This window comes from Trichosurus vulpecula, chromosome 1 (assembly GCF_011100635.1).
Source record: "Trichosurus vulpecula isolate mTriVul1 chromosome 1, mTriVul1.pri, whole genome shotgun sequence".
Lineage (NCBI taxonomy): Eukaryota > Metazoa > Chordata > Mammalia > Diprotodontia > Phalangeridae > Trichosurus > Trichosurus vulpecula.
In genome coordinates, this window is record NC_050573.1 from 241,130,183 (window position 1) to 241,150,220 (window position 20,038).

The following is a 20,038-nucleotide window of genomic DNA, read 5'->3' on the forward strand; positions in this document are numbered from 1 at the left end:
TGCTTTACGATTATTGTCTTACTTGATCCTCACAACTACCATGGAAACTAGGTGCTATTATTCCTGTTTTACAAATAAGGAAACAGAGGTCAAGTAACTTGCCCAGGGTCACACAGCTACTGAGTGGTGTCTGAGGCTGGATTTGAACTTAGGTCTTTCTGATGCCAGGCCCCTGGTACTCTTTCCACTGTACTACCTAGCTGTGAATTGTAAGGAAATTACATTTTGGGGGTGTGTGTGTGTGTGTCCATCCTCTCTCAGTTTGGATCCCATTTCCTCAGGGAAAAATAATACTATGAGTAAATAAAGTTGGAGAACCATGGGAGAACCATGCCTTATTTTCCACTAGCCACAGTAGTAATGGGTTTAAGCTAAACTAAACCAGAAATACTGGTGCTTACACAGTGTAGAGATAAGGAATTCCCTCATATTTGCAATTTGAGCAGGATACCCTAATTTGGTGTCTTCTAAATGGGTTTAAATACCAGTATTAGAGTTGACAGCAGAAGGGGGAGTGATAAAGATGGGCTGATTTTAATCTAGCTCAGACCTCTATGAGTATTGTAAAAGTAGTTAATTAATGATAGTAGGCGATATAGAAAGTAGAAATCTAATATAAGAAGAATGAATACTTTGCGTTACTGTACCTCAATGTGTGAAGAGAGAAAAAGTACCTAGGATGCCTACCTTTACTCATAGAAAAAGTTGGTTTTTCCAATAAAAAATAAAGACTTTTTTTAAAAAATGGAAAATCTTACATGTTTTTCTTTAAAAAAAATTCTCAGTCTCCTTCCTCTCCCACTTTTTTGCTTATTTAAATCATCCTATTAAGATGATAAATAATTTCTAAAGTTACCAGGGATGGCTCCCTTCAGGGCAGCAGATCAGCTCCTTATCTGAACCTTAATCTGACCAAAGGGCCTACGTTTTGCTGCAAGGCTTATATAATAGAAGTCTTCCTTAATATGGGTTAATAAATGTATGCTCTGTCTATAGTATCGTGGCATTGAGGCACCTTTGAAAGCATGTTTATATCTCACTGAATTCACTGCTCATCAGAGAGTAATAAAACTGAACAGATTCGAATGCAAGGGGTGGAAAGTACTTGTTTTCACCTCTTAGACTTAAATATAAACTAAAAGTTGGAATATCCATGTATTTATATTCCCTGAATACCACATCCCCATCTTGCTTATTATATTCTAAAGCCTGTTTGGGTTTGAAGACAGAATAAGAAAAGCAGGCTTCAGAAAATTATTTTGGCCATGGATCACAACATACAGTCACCATGATGGTGACTAGAGTGGGGAAGCATTGAGGGAAAGCCAGCTGATAAAAGGAAAACATTTTCTTTCTCTGGGAAAGGCATGAAGCTCCCTAAAAAGCTGAGATCCCCTTTCCCTCCAAAAAATTGCATAAAATCCCTGTTACTATGGAGGCTACAGTGGGTGGATTGTTTGAACTCCAGAGTCCAACATTGAAGGTTGCAGGAGGGCTAACTTCCCATGGGTATCCATACTAAGTCCAACACTAATATGGTGAGTCCCTAAGCATAGATCTCTAGGCTTTCTAAGGCAGGGCAAATGGGCCTAGCTTTGAAACAGAGTAGGTCAGACTTGTGTGCCAATTAGCAATGGGATTTGATCTGTGAGTGGCTGTTGTACTCTGAACTGTGAAATTAGGAAGTATGTTAGGAGGAACAGTATCCTCACTCCTGCTTCTCCATGCAAGTTGGCCTAGGTTTTCCTTAAAAGATATTAAAAGCAGCCTCAAGATTAGGTTGGCTCACAGGGACCAAAGGCTCAGGCTCTTGGCATCACTTCCTGTGGTCACCTGATTACAAAACAGTCACGAAGAGCTCCAGGCCCAGTCTCTATTGCTTAGGTGGTAGACTGCAGTGGTCAACCCTTGGCAGACAAGAGAGCTTTACTCAGGCATCAGTTAGTAGTGTCCTCAGTACCTTTCCTTGTTGAATATCCCACTCTTGCTTAAATCTCCTCTTGTTAACTGAAGAATGACCTATGAGTGTCTCATTCTGTTCCATTATTGAACCTAAACCACTAGGAGACTGGCCTGAAACAAATTCAACCCATTAAGAGATTGGGCGAGATGACCAATGAAGTCTATTCCAACTCTCAATTTATGAGCCTGTAATCTCAATCTCTCTCTGTCTCTCTCTCTCTCTCTCTCTCTCTCTCTCTCTCTCTTTCTGTCTCTCTCCCTCTCTCTCTTTCTCTCTGTCTCTCTACCTCTCTCTGTGTGTCTCTCTTTTTATCTCTCTTTCTCTCTGTCTCTGTCTCTTTGTCTGTCTTTCTCAGTCTCTGTCTCTCTGTGTCTCTGTCTCTGTGTCTGTCTTTTTCTGTCTGTCTGTCTGTCTGTCTGTCTCTCTCTCTCTCTCTCTCTCTCTCTCTCTCCCCCTCTCCCCCTCCCCCCTCTCTGGCAGACTTTTGATCCCAAGTGTGATTCTCTTTCATTTAGGTCCTGATCAGATACCTCTCAGGGAAGAATTTGAGCAGATCATGCTGAAAGCTATGCAGGAATTTACTCTGAGAGAGAGGTCCTTGCAGATGAGTACTCAGTGTATCTCTGTGTTGCCAGGTCAGCTCCCCTGGCTTGCTAGACTAATCGCCAGTGTATCTCAAGACTTGGTTCATGTAATTGTTACCCAGAATTCTCTGGCTGAGGGCATTTCAGAGACACTGAGAACTCTGAGTGAAATGAGACATCAGCAAAGATTACCAGACTACGTAGTGGCAATCTGCTCATCAAAGATCAGAGGAAATGAATTTTGTGTGGTGGTCCTAGGTGAGTAATTTTATGAATATGACAGTGACATAAAGTAAAAACATTTCTTGCTGAGTGACCTAACTCAGACTCTCTCTCCTTATTCTGTATATTTCTTTCTCCCGTGGGTATAATTTTCTATTTCCAGTGGTTTCCAGTTGGGTGTTTTCTGACCAAATCTAGAGAGACATCACCTCTGGAATAAAACATAAAACCCTCTAATTGGCACACAGAGCCCCTCATAACCTGGGCCCCCTTCCTCTCCCCCTTTTAGGAGGCAAGCAGAGTTAAATGTCTTACTCAGGGTCACACAGCCAGTAAGTATCTGAGGCCAAATTTGAACTCAGATCCTCCTGACTCCAGGGCCAGTGCTACCTACTGCACCACCAAGCTGCCCCCTTTCTAGTCTTCTTACACTTTATACCCTGCCACATACTCTGTGACCCAGTGACATTGGCCTCCTTGCTGTTTGTCACACAAGACACTCCATTTCCTTACTCCATGCATTTCCACCGGCTGTCCCCTGTGCCTGGAATTTCTTCGACTCAGTTACCTGGCCTTCCTGGCTTCCTTCGCATCCCAAATAAGCCTTTCCTAATGCCCCCTTAATGCCAGTGTCTTCCCTCTGGTAATTATCTCCAATTTATCCTGACTGTATCTTGTTTGTACGTAGTGGTTTGAATGTTGTCTCCCCATTAGACTGTGAACTCCTTGAAATGAGAAACTTTTTTTGTCTTTCTTTGTATCCTTTAGCACTTTGCACAGTCCCTGGCACATAGTAGGCTTTTAATAAATGTTTATTGACTGACTGGCTGACAGGTGGGTTTGGGAAAGTTATTGCAGTCACTTGTTCTTTCCATGCATAACTTTTGTCCTTGAGAAATTTTGGATACTATAGAATGGGACTAGGCCCAGTGAGTCTAGGGTGCTTATGACACTTCTTCAGTATTTATTTATTCACTGGAAAGTGTTTTTAGTATCATAACACTGATTGGTAGACTTGATAAAAAGCAGACATGTTGCAGCATGTGATTCTGTGGACGCTATTTTTCTACGAGTGTTAGAAGGACTTAAGAGAATCAAATCAAGTAATCTTATTAAATATCTCTGCATAAATGTCAAAAAAGGGGAGGGGGGTCTTTGTGAAGCCTTCCATGGAGTTTTAAGAACTCTGTAACTTTTCTTACCTGTTGTCTCCTACCTCCCCCATGACTAATCCTGCCAAAGCAACTGAGAACCGTATGAGTTGAATGAATGAATGAACAAAGATTTATTAAGCACTCACTCTGTGCCAAGCACCGTGTAATAGGTTGGTAAAAGTATGTGCCTGGAAGCTTCATCAGACAGCCTGTTCTAGTAATTCCTTTCTCATGTCCCTCTCTCCTCCAGGTCAGTATCAGTCCAGAGCCTTGGCAGAGAGCATGCTTACCACAAGTGAGTTTTTGAAAGAGATTAGTTATGAGCTCATCACAGGAAAGGTCAGTTTCCTGGCATCCCATTTCAAAAACACATCTTTAGGTAAGTGGATACAAAAGCCAGCAGCTCTCCCAGTAAACTGCTGTATAACTTTCCAGAGTTCTGTCATAGCTTCTCCGTGAGATTTGTGCTTTCATCACTGATCCCAAGGGTTCAGAGTGTCCATTTTTTAGTATATTAATATTGTTGTTTGTCCTTCATTCTGGAAGAGGACCATAGCATCAGGGAGATGATAACATGACTTGCAAATGAATTGGATTTAAGTGGGGAGGGCTGTGTAGAGTCACCAGCCTTACTTTCTCCTCCAAGTCCAGTGGCCAGATATCGATCAGAATGAATGGAGATGGCCCAGAATGAAGTGGGGGATCTTGGCCTTTTCAAGCTAAGGTCTTTAACAGGTCTCCGTTTGACTGAGGCAATGCCCATTCAGTGTTTAAGGCTTAATAAAAAATGAGGCAGAGAATGGCCTCTTTACCTAGTCAAAAACAATAATAATAATAATAACATAGAAAGAAATAAAAAAATTTTAAAAATCAATCTGGGAGGAGAGAAGACCTCAGGGTTTCGTAGTATGTTGTTAATGGTCTCACAAGGAAACAGCCAGCCGTGAACTCCTTGTCAAAGACTGAATGCCTGGCAATCAGTTCTAAGTGCCAAGTCTAACTGGTATGACCTGGTTGCCCTGGAACCTTCTGGTTTATGAAAGCCTCATTCCTTATAATCCTTTTCTCTGTGTCGTCATTTCTTTCACAGGTGATGATCTAGATAAATTGCTAGAGAAAATGCAGCAGAGAAGAGGGGACAATGTGGTTACCCCTTTCAATGGCGATGTTAATGAATGTGTATCATCTCAGGAGGCAGCTGCCATGATTCCCACACAGAACTTGGGTAATGTTTCTTCAAACTAGACATGTGGAAATAAGTTCTAAAAGATGTGATAAAATCTGAATCCTGTTGAGAGATCCAAAGGCTCTTCTCTCAGTCCATCCCATCATGGTTTAGTAGAAAGACCATTGGACTAAGAGTCAAGAGACTTGGGTTTGAGTCCCAGCTCTGGAGAGTTACTATCTGGGTGACCATGAACATGTCACTTAAGCCCTCTAAGCCTCATGTATAAAGTGGAGATAGTAATTGTAACACCTGTCTCACAGGGTAGCTGTGAGGAAAAATGTTTTGTAAAGAAAGTACCATGTAACTATGAGTTGGTTTGTTTTTGTTGGGTTTTTTTGCAGGGGAGGTGGATATAGTCTTGTATTTTCTTCTGGTAATTTTATTTTTCTCATGCTAAAGTATTTCTTTTTAGCAGCAGAATCAATCTAGTGTTCTAGGTTGATGAATTCCTAGAATTTGAAAAAAATAAGATTTTCATCTTATTTTTTTCTCAAAAGACTAGGTGAACTCAGTACTCCTTCCTTAGTTATTATGTCTCTCTGGGTTTGGTTTAGTACTTCACAAAAGGATACCTGGATAAGGTCCATGCTTCCAGAGTTGGGGAACTCTGTCTTGTGTTTTAGTAGCCTTCTTCCATAGCCCTTTAGGGTAATACTTAAACTAGGAGAGACCTCTTTTGTTAGATATAGCAGCAAAATCTGCTTATCTTCTATCTCGAGCCAGCCATGAGAGACTCGCTGAGCAAATAGTCCTAAAGTACAGTGAGTAGAAGGTCTCTGAGTTGAAACTTCAGGAGCATGGAGGAAGTGGAAGAGGGAAGATCCAGAGAGAAAGTGGCAGCTGGGTGGATGATAAGGTTTAGGGTACAAATTCCTAACTATGCCCTAGCTACTTTTTGAAAGGAAGGAACAACAACAACAAAAAAAAAATAGACAAGAAGCCGATCTAGAAAGGCTATTTGAGAGGGCCTAGTGATCATTGCAAAGACGAGAAGTCTTGGACCTGTCCCTCACTCACCCTGTAAGATGATGCCCCCCACCCCCATTAATGCTATAACATTTGCTAACTGTGAGTAGAGTGCAGAGCATCTATCTGATCAGAGGGAAGGCATTAAGTATCAATCCTTTAAGAGATTTTTGTATTTGCTGAAACTGCAAAAGTCCACTAAATCCTGCATATCTCGAGTCCTCTTAACCCATGTTAATATTTTTGTGCTTTTCCCTTCTATCCTCCAAGAAAAAAAAAAACCCATAAAAGAAAAGCGCCCTATGAAAGTCAGAAGACAAATAGTAATTTTGTGCTTGGTTATCAACATTAGATATCAACAGCATTGTGCTGCAAGTAACCAAGTGTTGGCCCTGGGCTTTTCCAGTAGTCAGTATGTGGGTAACAATCTCCCGTGGAAGAAATTCCCTGATATGCACGGGTAGTTGTTTTTTAAATTGACTTGCCTTTGGGTTTGATTCCATACAACATTAAGCATAGATTATTTGGGTGATTAAAGTATTTTCTCCAGAAAGAAAGGAAGGAAGGAATCTTTCCTACAGATTCCTGGTATGAGCTCTGTCTGGTCTTTGGCACAGTAGGTATGTCTCTTTGGTGGATTTTTTTTTTTTGTTTTGTTTTTGTTGTATTTTGTTTTTTTTTTTTTTTTTGTCCCTCTACTCCTGGTGACCCTAACCAATTCCTGTGAGTCCTACTTCTGTCACTGATGTGCTTGTACACTCTGAAAAGCATTAGGTGATTTTTTTTTCAAATAAGTTACCTATTCAGGGACTGGCCAGCTATAGTAGGGGTCATATCAGTGCAGTAAGTGCGGGTATTAGCGTTAGAATTTTAGCACAGCGTTCTAGAGACATCAGGTCACCGTCCATTTGCAAAATTGCAACACCATTAAGAAAAAAGGCTTCTATCAGACCACAGAGAAAGGGACTTTCAAGAATGTTACCATAGACTAATCAGGCATGAAGGAGAGTGTTTACTAGGTTATATAGTTCAGGAAAATTTAATGTAGTATAGGGTTACATGGTTCCTCAAATTTCTCCTCAGGCATACTACCATTCCATTTTCTAATTGCACAAATCACCTTTTTCTTGAGCAAAAGATAACATGCATGGGCAATATGCCATTTTACCTAAGACTTTTGAACTCTGGGATATGCAGTCACAGATATGCCATGGATATTATATTACCTGCTGTTCCTAAAAAAATCTGTTCTTTCCCAGGTAACTGGTGACTGAAACTCTGCATTAGCATGTTTCCTGTTTCCAATGTAGAGATTGCTGAGTGGATAATTAAGGAGAGGCAAAATTTCAGGTTGATGTGTGGCTACTCCTTTGTGATAATTCATATGACCAAGATGGTCAGTCAGCAAGCACTTATCAAGTCCTACTATGTGTCAGACACTGTGCTAAGTAGTAGAGATATAAAAATGTCCCCCTCCCCCTCAAAAAAGTCCCTCCCCTCAAGGTGTATGCCTTCTAATGAGGGAGAGAACATGTAAACAGTTAGGTACATAGTCAGTCAGTAAACATTTATTCAGCACCTACTATATTCTAGACACTGTGTTAAGTGCTGAGGTTACAAGAAAGACAAAAGATGATCCCTGCTCTCAGGGAGCTCAGGAATTCTGAGAGGAGAACTGTCCCCACTTTCCAAAGGTATCAGGACAATGAAGCTTCAGGGAAAGGGGGTCAGCTGCATCAGCAAGTGATAATTCTAGTAAAATGGGGCACTTTTCCTGCTACCGTGTAAGTGTGATAGGCCCTACAACATTCAGGATGCTTTGCTAACTGCCGCTGCTATCAAGACAAATTAATCCTGTCCTTATGACCTTTTTGTTTCATTTTAGATGTAGATAATGACACCTTCCAAATTTATCAACCACAGCTCACAGTTGCCAGAAAACTCTTATCTCAGGTGTGTGCCATAGCAGACAGCGGCAACCAAAGCCTGGACCTGGGCCACTTCAGCAAGGTGGATTTTATCATTATAGTCCCACGTTCAGAAGTTCTAGTACAACAAACTCTTCAACGAATTCGACAATCAGGTAAGTTGGAAGCATAAAGAGGACCCTCAACATAAATACAGACTTAGCGGGAAGCCCTCTTTTTTTCCCTTTGTTTATCCAAATGCTTATAGGCCAATTGCGTTATTGTGCTGATGGTGACAGTATTTGGAATTTTCCTGTCTTTTTCCATGAAAGGTCGATCATTATTTTTCTTCTAGGGACTTGTATGTGTTTTGTCAGTTACAACTCAGCTTGTTTATTTGGGAAGTAAACATGGTAATTAACCTCAGTTAACCAGCATGAATGGGATATTTTGTATTTTGTTTAATTGGACCCTTCTACCACCACCAGCTAATTGAGAGATAACTGTACCCCTTCCCGCCCCCACCACCTGAGAGAAAGCTTAATTATGCAGTGAAACTTCTTGAGGCAAGGATGCTCCTGTGGAATATAGAGGGTTTTCTGCCACCTGGATTTCTAGAAAAATTTGTATAGGTCAATTAAATAATTTTAGATCAGTGAAATAGTATTAGAAATACAATGATTGGAGTGCCGAGCGGCCGGACACCCCCTCATGGCTGTGGCGGTGGAGGTGGCGGCGACGACGGCTTTGGGATGGTGACGGAGAGCGCGAGCCCGGCGACCCATATCTCCCCTACTCCCCATGCTGTGTGCCCCCTGACACTGCCCCGACCCCGACCCCCGCCGGGACGATGGTGAAGTATTTCCTGGGGCAGAGCGAGCTCCGGAGCTCTTGGGACCAAGTGTTTGCTGCCTTCTGGCAGCGTTACCCCAACCCCTACAGCAAGCATGTGCTGACGGAGGACATTGTGCACCGGGAGGTGACCCCCGATCGGAAGCTGCTGTCCAGGCGGCTTCTAATGAAGACCAACTGCATGCCCCGCTGGGCGGAGCGCTTCTTTCCTGCTAACGTAGCTCACTCGGTGTACATCCTCGAGGACTCTATCGTGGACCCACAGAACCAGATCATGACCACTTTCACTTGGAACATCAACCATGCCCGGCTGATGGTGGTGGAGGAAAGATGTGTTTACTGTGTGAACCCTGAAAACAGTGGCTGGACTGAAATCCGACGGGAGGCCTGGGTCTCCTCCAGCTTGTTCGGGGTCTCCAGAGCTGTGCGGGAGTTCGGCCTAGCTAGATTCAAAAGTAACGTGACCAAGACCATCAAAGGCTTTGAGTACATCCTGGCCAAGCTGCAAGGTGAAGCTCCTTCTAAGACACTTGTTGAAACAGCTAAGGAAGCAACTGAGAAGGTGAAGAAAACTGCTTTGGCAGCTACCGAGAAGGCCAAGGACCTGGCCAGCAAGGCTGCCACCAAGAAGCAGCAGCAGCAACAGCAACACTATGTTTAAAGAAGTCATCCTACTGCTTCTCCTGCAACAAGAGGCCCTGCTGCCCTCCCAGGTCACCAGTACCCAAGGCTGAGAGCCTCTTGGCAAGATTTGGCATTGGGCCTGGAGCCCCAGCCCCTGAGACCATCAACATAATGCAACCCCACAGACAATCCAGCTCTCGTCCCATTACCCGCCCTGTGTCCGAGTTGTAATTTATCATTAAAAATCAATTTTCAGTGCTGTAAAAAAAAAAAAAAAGAAATACAGTGATTGGTATACAACCCCAAATCCTCGATATAGAAACCTGGCCAGATTGACTCACTTTGAAGGAGGCTTCATTAAAAAAAAAATTGCCCATTATGCGTTTAACCAAACAAAATAAATCCAAAGGGGAAAAAAATACTGTTTTTCATGGTACTTCATCTAGGTAGAAGCAGAAAGATTCAGAAGTCCAAAAGAAATAAAGATATATTTAAAAAATAAAGATTGTTTCAAAAATGTTAGAAAATGGGAGTGCTTCTGAGAAAAAGAGAACATTGGAAAAGTACTTGTGAAAGTAATCAGGTTTTAAGACACCATGAAAAAAGGTGTGAATGTGAAGTTGCTTCTGGTTTTCTCTGCTGCAGAATAAATTTAGCTACAGGCAGAATTGGCCTGTATCAAAACTGTAGTTCCTGTAGTTTGAGAAACAACGACTTAACAAGTTCTTAGAAAATTTCAAGCAAGTAAAAATGACTAAAAATGGAAGTTCGTGTTGAACAATAGAATTTTAGATCTGGAAGGAGCCTTCATAATCATTTTGTCTAGTCCTCTTATTGGACAGATATGAAAGCGAAAGGGACTTGCCCAGGGTTCCCAGCTAGTTAGCAACAGATCAGGGACCCCAACCTTGACTTCCATCTCGCAGGCTAGTGTACTTTTCAAGACATTGAAGAGTTTTAAAGAAAGTTAATCAGTCAATGGGTCAACAGGCATTTATTATGCACCTATTGTGTGGTGTTGACAAAAAGACAATAATGAAACAGCCCCTCTCCTCAAGGAACTTTTGCCGATAGAGGAGACCACTGGCATACCTATTAAATAATATATTAAATACATTAAAAATAAGTACAAGATAATTGAGAGGTGGGGAAGGCACTGTTTGGTGGCCGAGAGGATCAGAAAAGACCTTATTTAGGAGGTGGGCCTCTAGCTGAATTTTGAAGGAAGCTAAAAATTCTAGAGGAGGGCATTCTAGGCATAAGCGACAGCCTGAGCCAGGACAAAGTAGGTGAATGTCACGTGTGGAGCTGGTTTAGTTGGACCATCGAGTAATGTATAATAAGCCTGGAGAGATAGGCTGGAACCAAGTTGTCAAAACAGATACCAATATCGTTAACCTTCTCCAAAATAAACACCCCCAGTTTCTTCAACCTGTTATTTTATGGAATTAGTTTATTTAAAAAAATTTTTTTTTTATTCTCTGGCTGCTTCCCACCCTTGATCCCATCAAAATCCCATTCTCTTGGTTTCTGGAGTCTGACCTTTAGTCACCCCAGTCCCATCAAGATCCTCCTTAGACTCCTCCCCAAGACCCTCCCTAAACCGCTCCTCTAGTCACCCTAGACTACTTGACCACCCCTAGACCCCTCCCACAATCTTTCTATATATAAGTCTCATCTTGCGTCCATGAAGGCGCTCGGATTCAGTCTAGCTCAGCTTAGATTCAGTCTGGCCTGCTGGAATTAGTGTCACAAATGCTCATTTTCCCTAAGAAGTCTACCTTTTATGGCAAGTCTTTCATAAACTTTGTTTTTCTGTTTGGCTGGAAAAAAAATATCTTTATTTATTTCATTAAATATTTCCCAATTACATGTAAAACTTTTTTAACGTTCATTTTTTAAAACTTCGAGTTCCAAATTCTCCCCCTCCTTCCCATCCCTCCCCTGCTATTGAGAAGGCAAGCAATCTATTGATTATACATGCTAAGTCATGCAAAACCTATTTCTGGCATTAGTTTATTAACATAAATTAGCATCAAGCTGACAAAATACAATGAAATCTCAATTCATGGTGGATAAGCGTCATTGTAGTTTGTTGTAGCTACTATTCTGCTACCCATTTATTGCCCTTAAGAGAACTGTCCGTGAGAAGTAGTCTTAGGAGGGAGGAATCATTGGGGTCAAGGGCATTAAGATTACGATAGAGTAGATAGTGTCTTGCCTGGATTTCTTCTTTGTCCCAATTACCGTTTACTTTTTTTTCATGTATATATCTCATCTCCATTAGATTTGTAAGGTCTTTGAGAGCAGAGGTCACAGGTTTTTTTTAGCTTTATTTACTCATTGACATGCTCATAGTTGTCCCTTAATAAATGTGAGCGAGACTAAAGTGGAAAAGGAAAATCGAAATTCTTCTGTTTACCAGAAGAATGTCAGAAGTTGTTACCTAAATTCATTGATGCTATTAAAATATCAACCACGTAAGTCAAACACGAGTGGAATGGTCTTGGGTTATAAATTTATATTTAAACTTATTTTGCCACATGGTTCTTAAGATTAATTTTTAAGAAGGTGGTAGAGACTTTGGTGATGGTGGTAGTGGGAGGGCAGGGAGCAAAAGATCAGAGCTGAGGAGAGAAATGTGCACTTTAAAAAATGGTCCTTTGAGATATTATTGCTCCCATCTTTGTAGCCCTCTGCCAGAGTCACCTAAAGTTTAAACAATGAAGGACATTTGCTAGGACCAGAGGGGAAAGGGAAAGTTACAGAATTTTGGAGCTGGAAGGAGCCCTAGATATCTTTAATCCCTATTCCCCATCATTGTTGTCGTTCCATCATTTCAGTTGTTCTGACTCTTTGTGACGCCGTTTGGGGTTTTCTTGGCAGAGATGTTGGAGGGGTTTGCCATTTCCTTCTTCAGCTCATTTTACAAATAAGGAAACTGAGGCAAACAGGGTTAAATGATTTGTCCAGGGTCACACAGCTAGTAAATATCTGAGGCCAGGAAGAAGGCCAATCTCTCTATCTACTGCACCAGCTCACTGCCCCCCCACCCCCCCACCCCGTTATACAGGTTCAGAGAACTGAAATGTCTTGCCCAGAAGTGGCAAAGTTGGGACTAGTGCCTGGGTCTTGTTTACTGGTGCTTTTTGAGCTATCACCTTCTGCCTTATGTAAGTTACAGACCACCCTGGTCCTTGTAAGAAGAGAGACAGAGAGAGAGAGAGGGAGAGAGAGAGAGACAGAGTCAGAGACAGAGAATGAGACAAGATCACATTACTGGATGAGGAGGCTCCTTTTTCCAGTGCAAGTTGCCCCCTTCTCTATAGTTTATACTTCTAGAGACTTGCTTGGAACACTGAGACATCAAGTGACTTGTGTCAAAAGTAGGACTTGAAGTACACACCCCCTTCCTAGTTTCAAGACCAGTTTTCTATGATCTGGGCCACACTCCCTCTCTTTGAGCTTTTGGAAAAACCAACAACTGAGAATTGCTTTGCATAAAGCATATACACCTGAAAAAATGAATTCGTGTTTTGAGAACCAAAGAGATCTCAGCAGGATGTAACAGACAGATGACCAGAAGGAGAGTCAGAAGATGAACATTCCGACCCCAGCACTAGGGCTTCTTAGCTGTGTAGGCTGTTCACTGAAACTCTCTGAGCCTTAGTCCACCTCCCACCCCCATCAACCCTTCTCCTCCACCAAAGAGGAATAATATACTGCCTACCCTCACAGAGTTATAAAGAAATTACTTGACAAACCCTGAAACTCTTTACAAAGATTGTTATTAAAATTAATTTTCAGACAACAGATAACCAAAAATATATACATATCTATATTTTTAGCAAAACTTGTGTTTGATGAGGAAAATAACTAAAAAAGAATTTGGGCATTAAATCAATCACTCAACAAACATTTATCCTAGACCCTGGTGATTTAAAAAAAAAGACAAAAATAAAACAATATTTAATAGAAGATACAACATGTACACTTAAATATATACAGAATATGAGCAAAATGAATGTAATAATCAAATTTTGTGCATAGAGTCCAGAAGAATTCATTCATTCAATGACATTTATTAAATTCTTTATGTGGGCCAGGCATTATGGTAGATACATAGGAAAGAAAGAAACAAAGCACTTTGTGCCCTACGCATGCATCACATACCTTTCTCTATCTAGTGGGAGCTGGAAAAGTAAGTCGTTAACTCATTTATGTCACATGCTGAAGTTTATGAAGTATTTGTTTCCTCAGTAATCCCATGGGTGGGGCATCTAGAGTGCTGGGCCTGGAGTCAAGAAGACTCATCTTCCAAAGTTCAAATCCAGCCTCAGACACTTCCTAGCCGTGTGACCCTGGGCAAGTCACTTAACCCTGTTTGCCTCAGTTTCCTCATCTGTCGAATGAGCTGGAAAAGGAAATGGCAAACCACTCCAGTATCTTTGCCAAGAAAACTCCAAATGGGGTCATGAAGAGTTGGACATGTCTGAAAAATAATAAAAGCCTATGTGCAGGTACTATAAGCTTTTGTATCCCCTTAAAAAATTAGGAAAATGAGATTCAAGGTTGCAAATGGTTGGGGAATAGGGGCTGGCCCCACTCCTTCTTGACTCAGTGAAGATAGGGAGTGGAAGCTATAGGACTAATCCCCCAAGAAAGAGTATTTTGCATGAATACATCCAAATGTCTCCAGCCACACCAAGTATAGGCAGTGGCCTCCCCTGGTTGGAGCTGAGAAAAGAATTATCTCATCTCTGGGTTGCAGATAGCATGTGGAGGAGGCAGAAGGATGTCTGCAGAACTATAAGTGCCCCAGGCCTTCAAATGTATCAGCAGATACTTTTGTAAGATCTAACATTGTGCAGATCATAGATCTGCTTTTAAAAGTTTCCTGCTGACTCTCAGCACGTCTCTCCAAACAATTCCTGACAATACTTAAAATCAGCGGGCTCTGATTATTTTTAAGATCTCCTTTTGCCTCTGAGTCCTTGAAAGGTCAGAAAATTGTTGATAAATCTAAAATTTCATGAAGTCAACAAATACTTGAATTCAACGGGAAGACAGCTAAAATCTAGATTGCTTTTTTAAATTTTCTGTGACATGTATTACACGTAAGAGATGGTGTTGGGGCTGAGAGGGGAAGATTTTAAAACTCTTGGGTATATATCCTTTTTAAAAAATCACACCCTAGAAGTCAGAACATGTTTTATACAGATAAATGTGCAATATTATTGGGTATTGAGGAGACTGGATTAGTCTTTTTTGACATGTGGACATCACAGAACTCCATGATCCGTGTCAATCTTCCTTGAGTTGTAGAAGGAGGGAAAGACTGGAGATTCTTCAGTCATGTACAGCTGATTAGCTCCTTCTAGTGATGGACCCTGGAAGATATTTCTCCCCTTTGATTCTGTTCATCTACTCTTGCTCTTACCAAACATGCGTGACTCCTTGGATTCATTGCCGTCTTGGATCTCAGAGGCAGGAAAGAATTGAAGTTGCTATTTTGTGTCATTTCAGGACAGAGAGTTCCTTTTTTCCCTTGTAAGCGTTTTTTACATTGCTTAATCCAGAAGCTACATCTTAAGTGAAAGTGAAAAATTGGTCCTTCTGGTAGATCATTCCTGATTGTAATATGCATGGTATCTGAAAAGTTTTCCTTTATAACTTGACTTAGGGCCTAGGGCCTGATGGGTGGCTTTGATTCCTTCAGCGTAGATTCTTTTCTCTATAGCGTGGACTGATACATAATTCAGCAGACATCTATCGTGTTTACTGTGTGCAAGACATTAAGAAAATAAACACAAAAATGAGAGTCCTATCCCTTAAAGGACTAGCATTTTACTGATGGAGATGGGAGATACAACACGCATACAGACAAGTCAATACAAGGTCACTTCAGGAGAATGTATACTAATAGGAGGGTGGCACCAAGTTGGGGATGGATAAATAAAAGCTTCTTATAGGAGGTAGTTACCTGAACTTAGCAGAAAAGAAAGCTAGGGATTCTAAGAGACAGAAGTGTGAATGGATTGCCTTCTAAGCATCAAAGACAACCTGGGCAAAAGTTCTGAAGTGGGGAAAGGAAAACCGAATTGAGTGGACAACTTGGTAGGCCAATCTGGCTAATAGAGTGTTGGTTGGTTGTTGTCCTTCGTACTTGAGGAGGACCAAAATGACATCCCTATGTTGAGGTAAAGGTACAGTGTGTCCAACTGTGGCCAGTCAGACTAACATGAGCTCAGAAGGCTCTACCACAGGTCGGGCACAAATAATCTATATGAACATCTGGAGTGGAGATGTTTATGAAGGAAGTAATATGAAATCATAAGTCTGGACAGGCATATAGGAGTTAGATTATGGAGGACTTTCGATGCCAAAGTGAGAAGTTTGAATTTGTCCTAGAGGCAGTAGGGATTTCTGAGCAAAGAAATGAGGTGATCTGACCTGACCTGTGCTTTAGGAAAATTATTTTTGGCAGTTGTTTGGGTTTGAAAAGGAGAAGAGCTATATGTGTAGAATGGTAGTTTGTGAGAATAGAAAGGCCAAGTGAAAGTTTGTGTGATAGAGAGCTGGACATGTTGGTAGGCAAGTCAGTAAGCTTTGGGGGCTTTAGTTTCCTCATTTTTCTTGTAAAAATGAAAGTGATAGACTTAAATGACCTCTAAGTTCCCCTCAAATCTAGGGCTATGTATTAGGCAATACATTGAATTTTAACTATGGTTGGTTAAGAGAGGAGGTTCTTAATCTTGCTTGTGTCGTGGTCCTTTGGGCAGTCTGGTGATGTTTTTGGACCACCCCGTAGATGGCACAGTGGATAAAGCACTGGGCCTGGACTCAGGAAGACTCATCTTCGTGAGTTCAAATGTGACCTGAGATGCTCGCTAGCAGTGTGACCTTGGGCAAGTCACTTAACTCTGCTTGCCCCAGTTTCTTCATCTGTAGAATGACAGAAATGACAAACTACTCCATTATCTTTGTCAAGAAAACCCCAAATGGGGTCACAAAGACACACTGAAAAAAATGACATGTATGTATACATATATATACATATATGTATGTGTATGTGTGTATATATATGATTTTTAAGTAAGATTTTGAAATACCTTTATTAATAAATTTCTCAGACTCCAGATTAGGAACCTCTAGTAATTACAAAATGTCTTAGAAGACCTACTGACAGTGTTCTAAGTTACTTCCAATAACAAAATGTGAGATTTAATATAGAACATTTAAGTAGAAACAGCCTTAAAACCATCTTTCCTTCAGCCAGAACTCTTAGGTTGGTCCTTTCTGATAAACATCTTTTCTGGTGTTGAAAGACTGTCAGAATAGCTTGAGTTTTACATGAAAACACGTTTCTGTAAAACAGTGGTTCTTAGCTCCTCTCATGGTCACTCATTATACTCCTTGGGAAAAAATGTTACTTTATCTGTCCTTTACTCTCGTCTCCAGAGCTAGACCCCAGGCTGTGGTTGCTGATCACTCATTCACCTGTGCCTTGAAGAATTTCAAACTCTGATCCCTGACACTGGAATATGATAGTTATTCCTTGATCCTCGTTGTTGGGCTAAAGCTCCTTCAAATGCTTATTTCTAGGAATTCCTTGTTTTCTAGGTACTTAATGGCAGCTCTCCTATATGAAATTGGTGACAAATTTATATGACCTTCCTTCTTGACTTCTGGGCACATAATTCCTTCCCTCTGCTCCTGGTTTGCTGCTTTATATATCTTACCTTTTATCTCCCTGCATGCTGGAAATCCATGGGATACATTGTATGCTTTGTAACCTAAATAATAGTCAACAAACATTTACTAAGAAACAGCGGTATACCTATTACGTGCTCCCAAGGAGTTTACAGTCTGTGGTCCAGACAACAGATAATAGGATCACAGACTTAGAGCTAGAAAGGAGTCTCAGAAGACATCAAGTCTGAACCTCATTTTATAGAAGAGGCCTAGAGAGATTAAGCGATGTGCCCATATGAGTGCCTTTTAAACCCAGCCCTTTTTGACTTTAAGGCTAGTACTCTGCTTACTCCACCACACTGCCTTTCTAATGGACATTGGAACGTCCATCTATAAATATATGCAAAATAAATACAAAATTAAACACAAGACAGTTTAAGGAGAGATAGCATTCCAGCCATGGTGGACAGCCAGGGTGATGATATAATGACTGAACTGGAACTCTGTGCATGTGTGTATGTATAAAACAAGTAACCCAGTTTGACTAGACTGTTGAGTGAGAGAAGGAAGTAATAAATGATGAGGCTAGAAACTTATAGGGACCAAGTTGTAAAAGGCTTAAAAGCCAAACAGAGGAGTTTGGTTTATTTTTGATTCTTTGATACCTTTTGAGGATTTCTTGGCAAAGATACTGGAGTGGCCTACCATTTCCTTCTTCTGCTCCTTTTACAGATGAGAAACTGAGGCAAATAGGGTTAAGTGACTTTCCCAGGGTCACGCAGCTAGAAAGTGTCTGGAGAGAGATTTGAACTCAAGAAGATGAGCCTTCCTGACTGCAGGCCTGCCACTCTATCCACTGCACCAGCTAGCTGCCCAGGGAGTCAGGAAGACCTGAGTTCAAATCTAGCCTCAGACATTTACTAGTTGTATGACCCTGGGCAAGTCATTTGCCATTCTAAGCCATTGGGGCAGAAATTGTGTAAAATTGGTAAAAGGTGCTGAAAAGATGACTTTTCTGCTCACCTTGTGTTGTAATTTATTCTTAGTTTTCTCTGTCCCTCTTAGCACTTTTGTATGATAAACATGTCTCCTTCCTTTTTGTGCCATCTTAAATTATAAAAATATGAATATTAATATTAATATATTATTAATTAATTAATATAATATTAATAATAATCTAGATGGGGAGATAAGCAATAGAGAATGCATCAAAAAAAGATACCAAAAAAAAACCCCAACCTATGAGCCACTCAGATCTTTTAGTATGTAGTAAGGAGTCAGTGCTTCTAACAAGTATATTTCACAGCTTCATATCAAAGGGTGAAACTAAGAACTTTTGAGGTGCTTCTATACAGATGCACTATGGTATAGTAGAAAGAATGTTGAATTAAGAGTCAAAAGAAACATGGGCAGCTCACTTAAAGTCTCTGTGCCTTAGTACGTTCCTCACCTTTCATATCTCCCCCATTTCCAGCTTGGGATTTCAAAGCCTAAGGCCACTCCTGGTGATACTGCCCTTGACCAGAATGAACTTCCTCCTGCAACCCTCCACCCAACTACAACAGAATAAATTTGCCCCAGAAAACAGAATTCTTAGTTATGGCTCTAGTTGTAAGGCTCAAGTGATATGCTTTATAAGATATTTTATAAACCTTAAATGTTACATAGATATCAGAATTTTTTTAAAAAAGATTATTGGGGAGGCAATGAATTAATTTTTTCCTCTAAAGTCCAGCTACTAATGTTTTGGGGGTGAAAATACACAATGACATCATGGACTTTATGAAGATTGAAGACAGGAGAATCAAAAATTTCTTATTAAATTTTTCAGAAGGGTAGCTTTAGTTTATAATTCCAAAGACCTGATGATAGCTGTAAGAACTGGAAGGTGAGGTCGCCAGCTCCACCTTCTCTTCCAGACTTACTCACTTAGACTCCAGGTTAATTTTCATTGGCTTGGTCCTACTCGACAGAGGCATGATGGGAGTTGGAAGAAATTCACTTACTCCAGCCCACGTACAAAGCAGGCTTGAGTCATTTTTTGCTGAGGAGTAATAAGTTGGTCTGAAGGAAAGATTTGACCAGAGGAAACATCTCTCTGCTGGGTGAGTGTAGTTGTTATCCTTAGTAACAAAGGGGCTGAAAGATAGGCTGATTAGCCCTATACATTTTTTTTTGGAGGGGACAGAATCCCAAAAGAGATAACATTCCCTCTAAGTCAGAAGAACCCTTAACAGCTGAAGGCAGCTTCAACAGATAGTAGCAGCTTAGGCTAGAGACTAGCAGGAGGCCTTGATAAGAGCTCACATTTACATAGGACTTTAAGGTTTATTGTTGTTCGGTCCTGTCAGACTGTTTGTGACCCATTTGGAGTTTTCTCAGCAAAGATGCTTGAGTATCCTTCTCCAGCTCATTTTACAGGTGGGGAAACTGAGGCAAACAGGGTTAGGTGACTTGCCCAGGGCCACACAGCTAATAAGTGTTGGAGGCCAGATTTGAACTCAGGAAGATGAAATTTTTCTGGACTCCAGGAGCAGATCTCTATCCACTGTGTCACCTAGCTGCCCTAGGGTGCTGTTCACAAATCATCAATTTCTCAATTAACAATAATTTCGTAAGTGTCAATAAAATGCCAGACATTGAGGTTTTAAGTACCAAGAATGAAGTAGTCCCTGTTGCAAGGATTTTATATTGTACCAGGAGAAATAACAATTGCATATATAAATACACAGATGCAAATAAAGGCAAATATACCCAGTTAACTAATGCTATTATCCCCGATTTCCAGCTGAGAAAGTTAAAATTCAGAAAAGTTTAAGTGGCCTACATAGGGTTAATAAGTA

The 20,038-nt window shown here is 40.9% G+C and overlaps 2 protein-coding genes across 2 annotated transcripts in view; both read left to right on the forward strand.

Annotated features, from left to right (window-relative positions):
* GREB1L (GREB1 like retinoic acid receptor coactivator) overlaps window positions 1-20,038 on the forward strand; it is a 128,666-nt gene that overhangs the window by 56,950 nt on the left and 51,678 nt on the right. The window contains exons 10-13 of the mRNA XM_036764687.1: window positions 2,479-2,805; window positions 4,174-4,302; window positions 5,014-5,148; window positions 8,003-8,200. Coding sequence (XP_036620582.1) covers window positions 2,479-2,805; window positions 4,174-4,302; window positions 5,014-5,148; window positions 8,003-8,200 — 789 coding nt within the window. The remainder of the gene's footprint in view (window positions 1-2,478; window positions 2,806-4,173; window positions 4,303-5,013; window positions 5,149-8,002; window positions 8,201-20,038) is intronic.
* On the forward strand, window positions 8,873-9,583 carry LOC118854335 (PRELI domain-containing protein 1, mitochondrial-like). Its single transcript, XM_036764696.1, has 2 exons — window positions 8,873-9,385; window positions 9,419-9,583. The coding sequence occupies exons 1-2, from the start codon at window positions 8,875-8,877 to the stop codon at window positions 9,535-9,537; spliced, it is 630 nt and encodes a 209-aa protein (XP_036620591.1). The 5' UTR covers window positions 8,873-8,874; the 3' UTR covers window positions 9,538-9,583.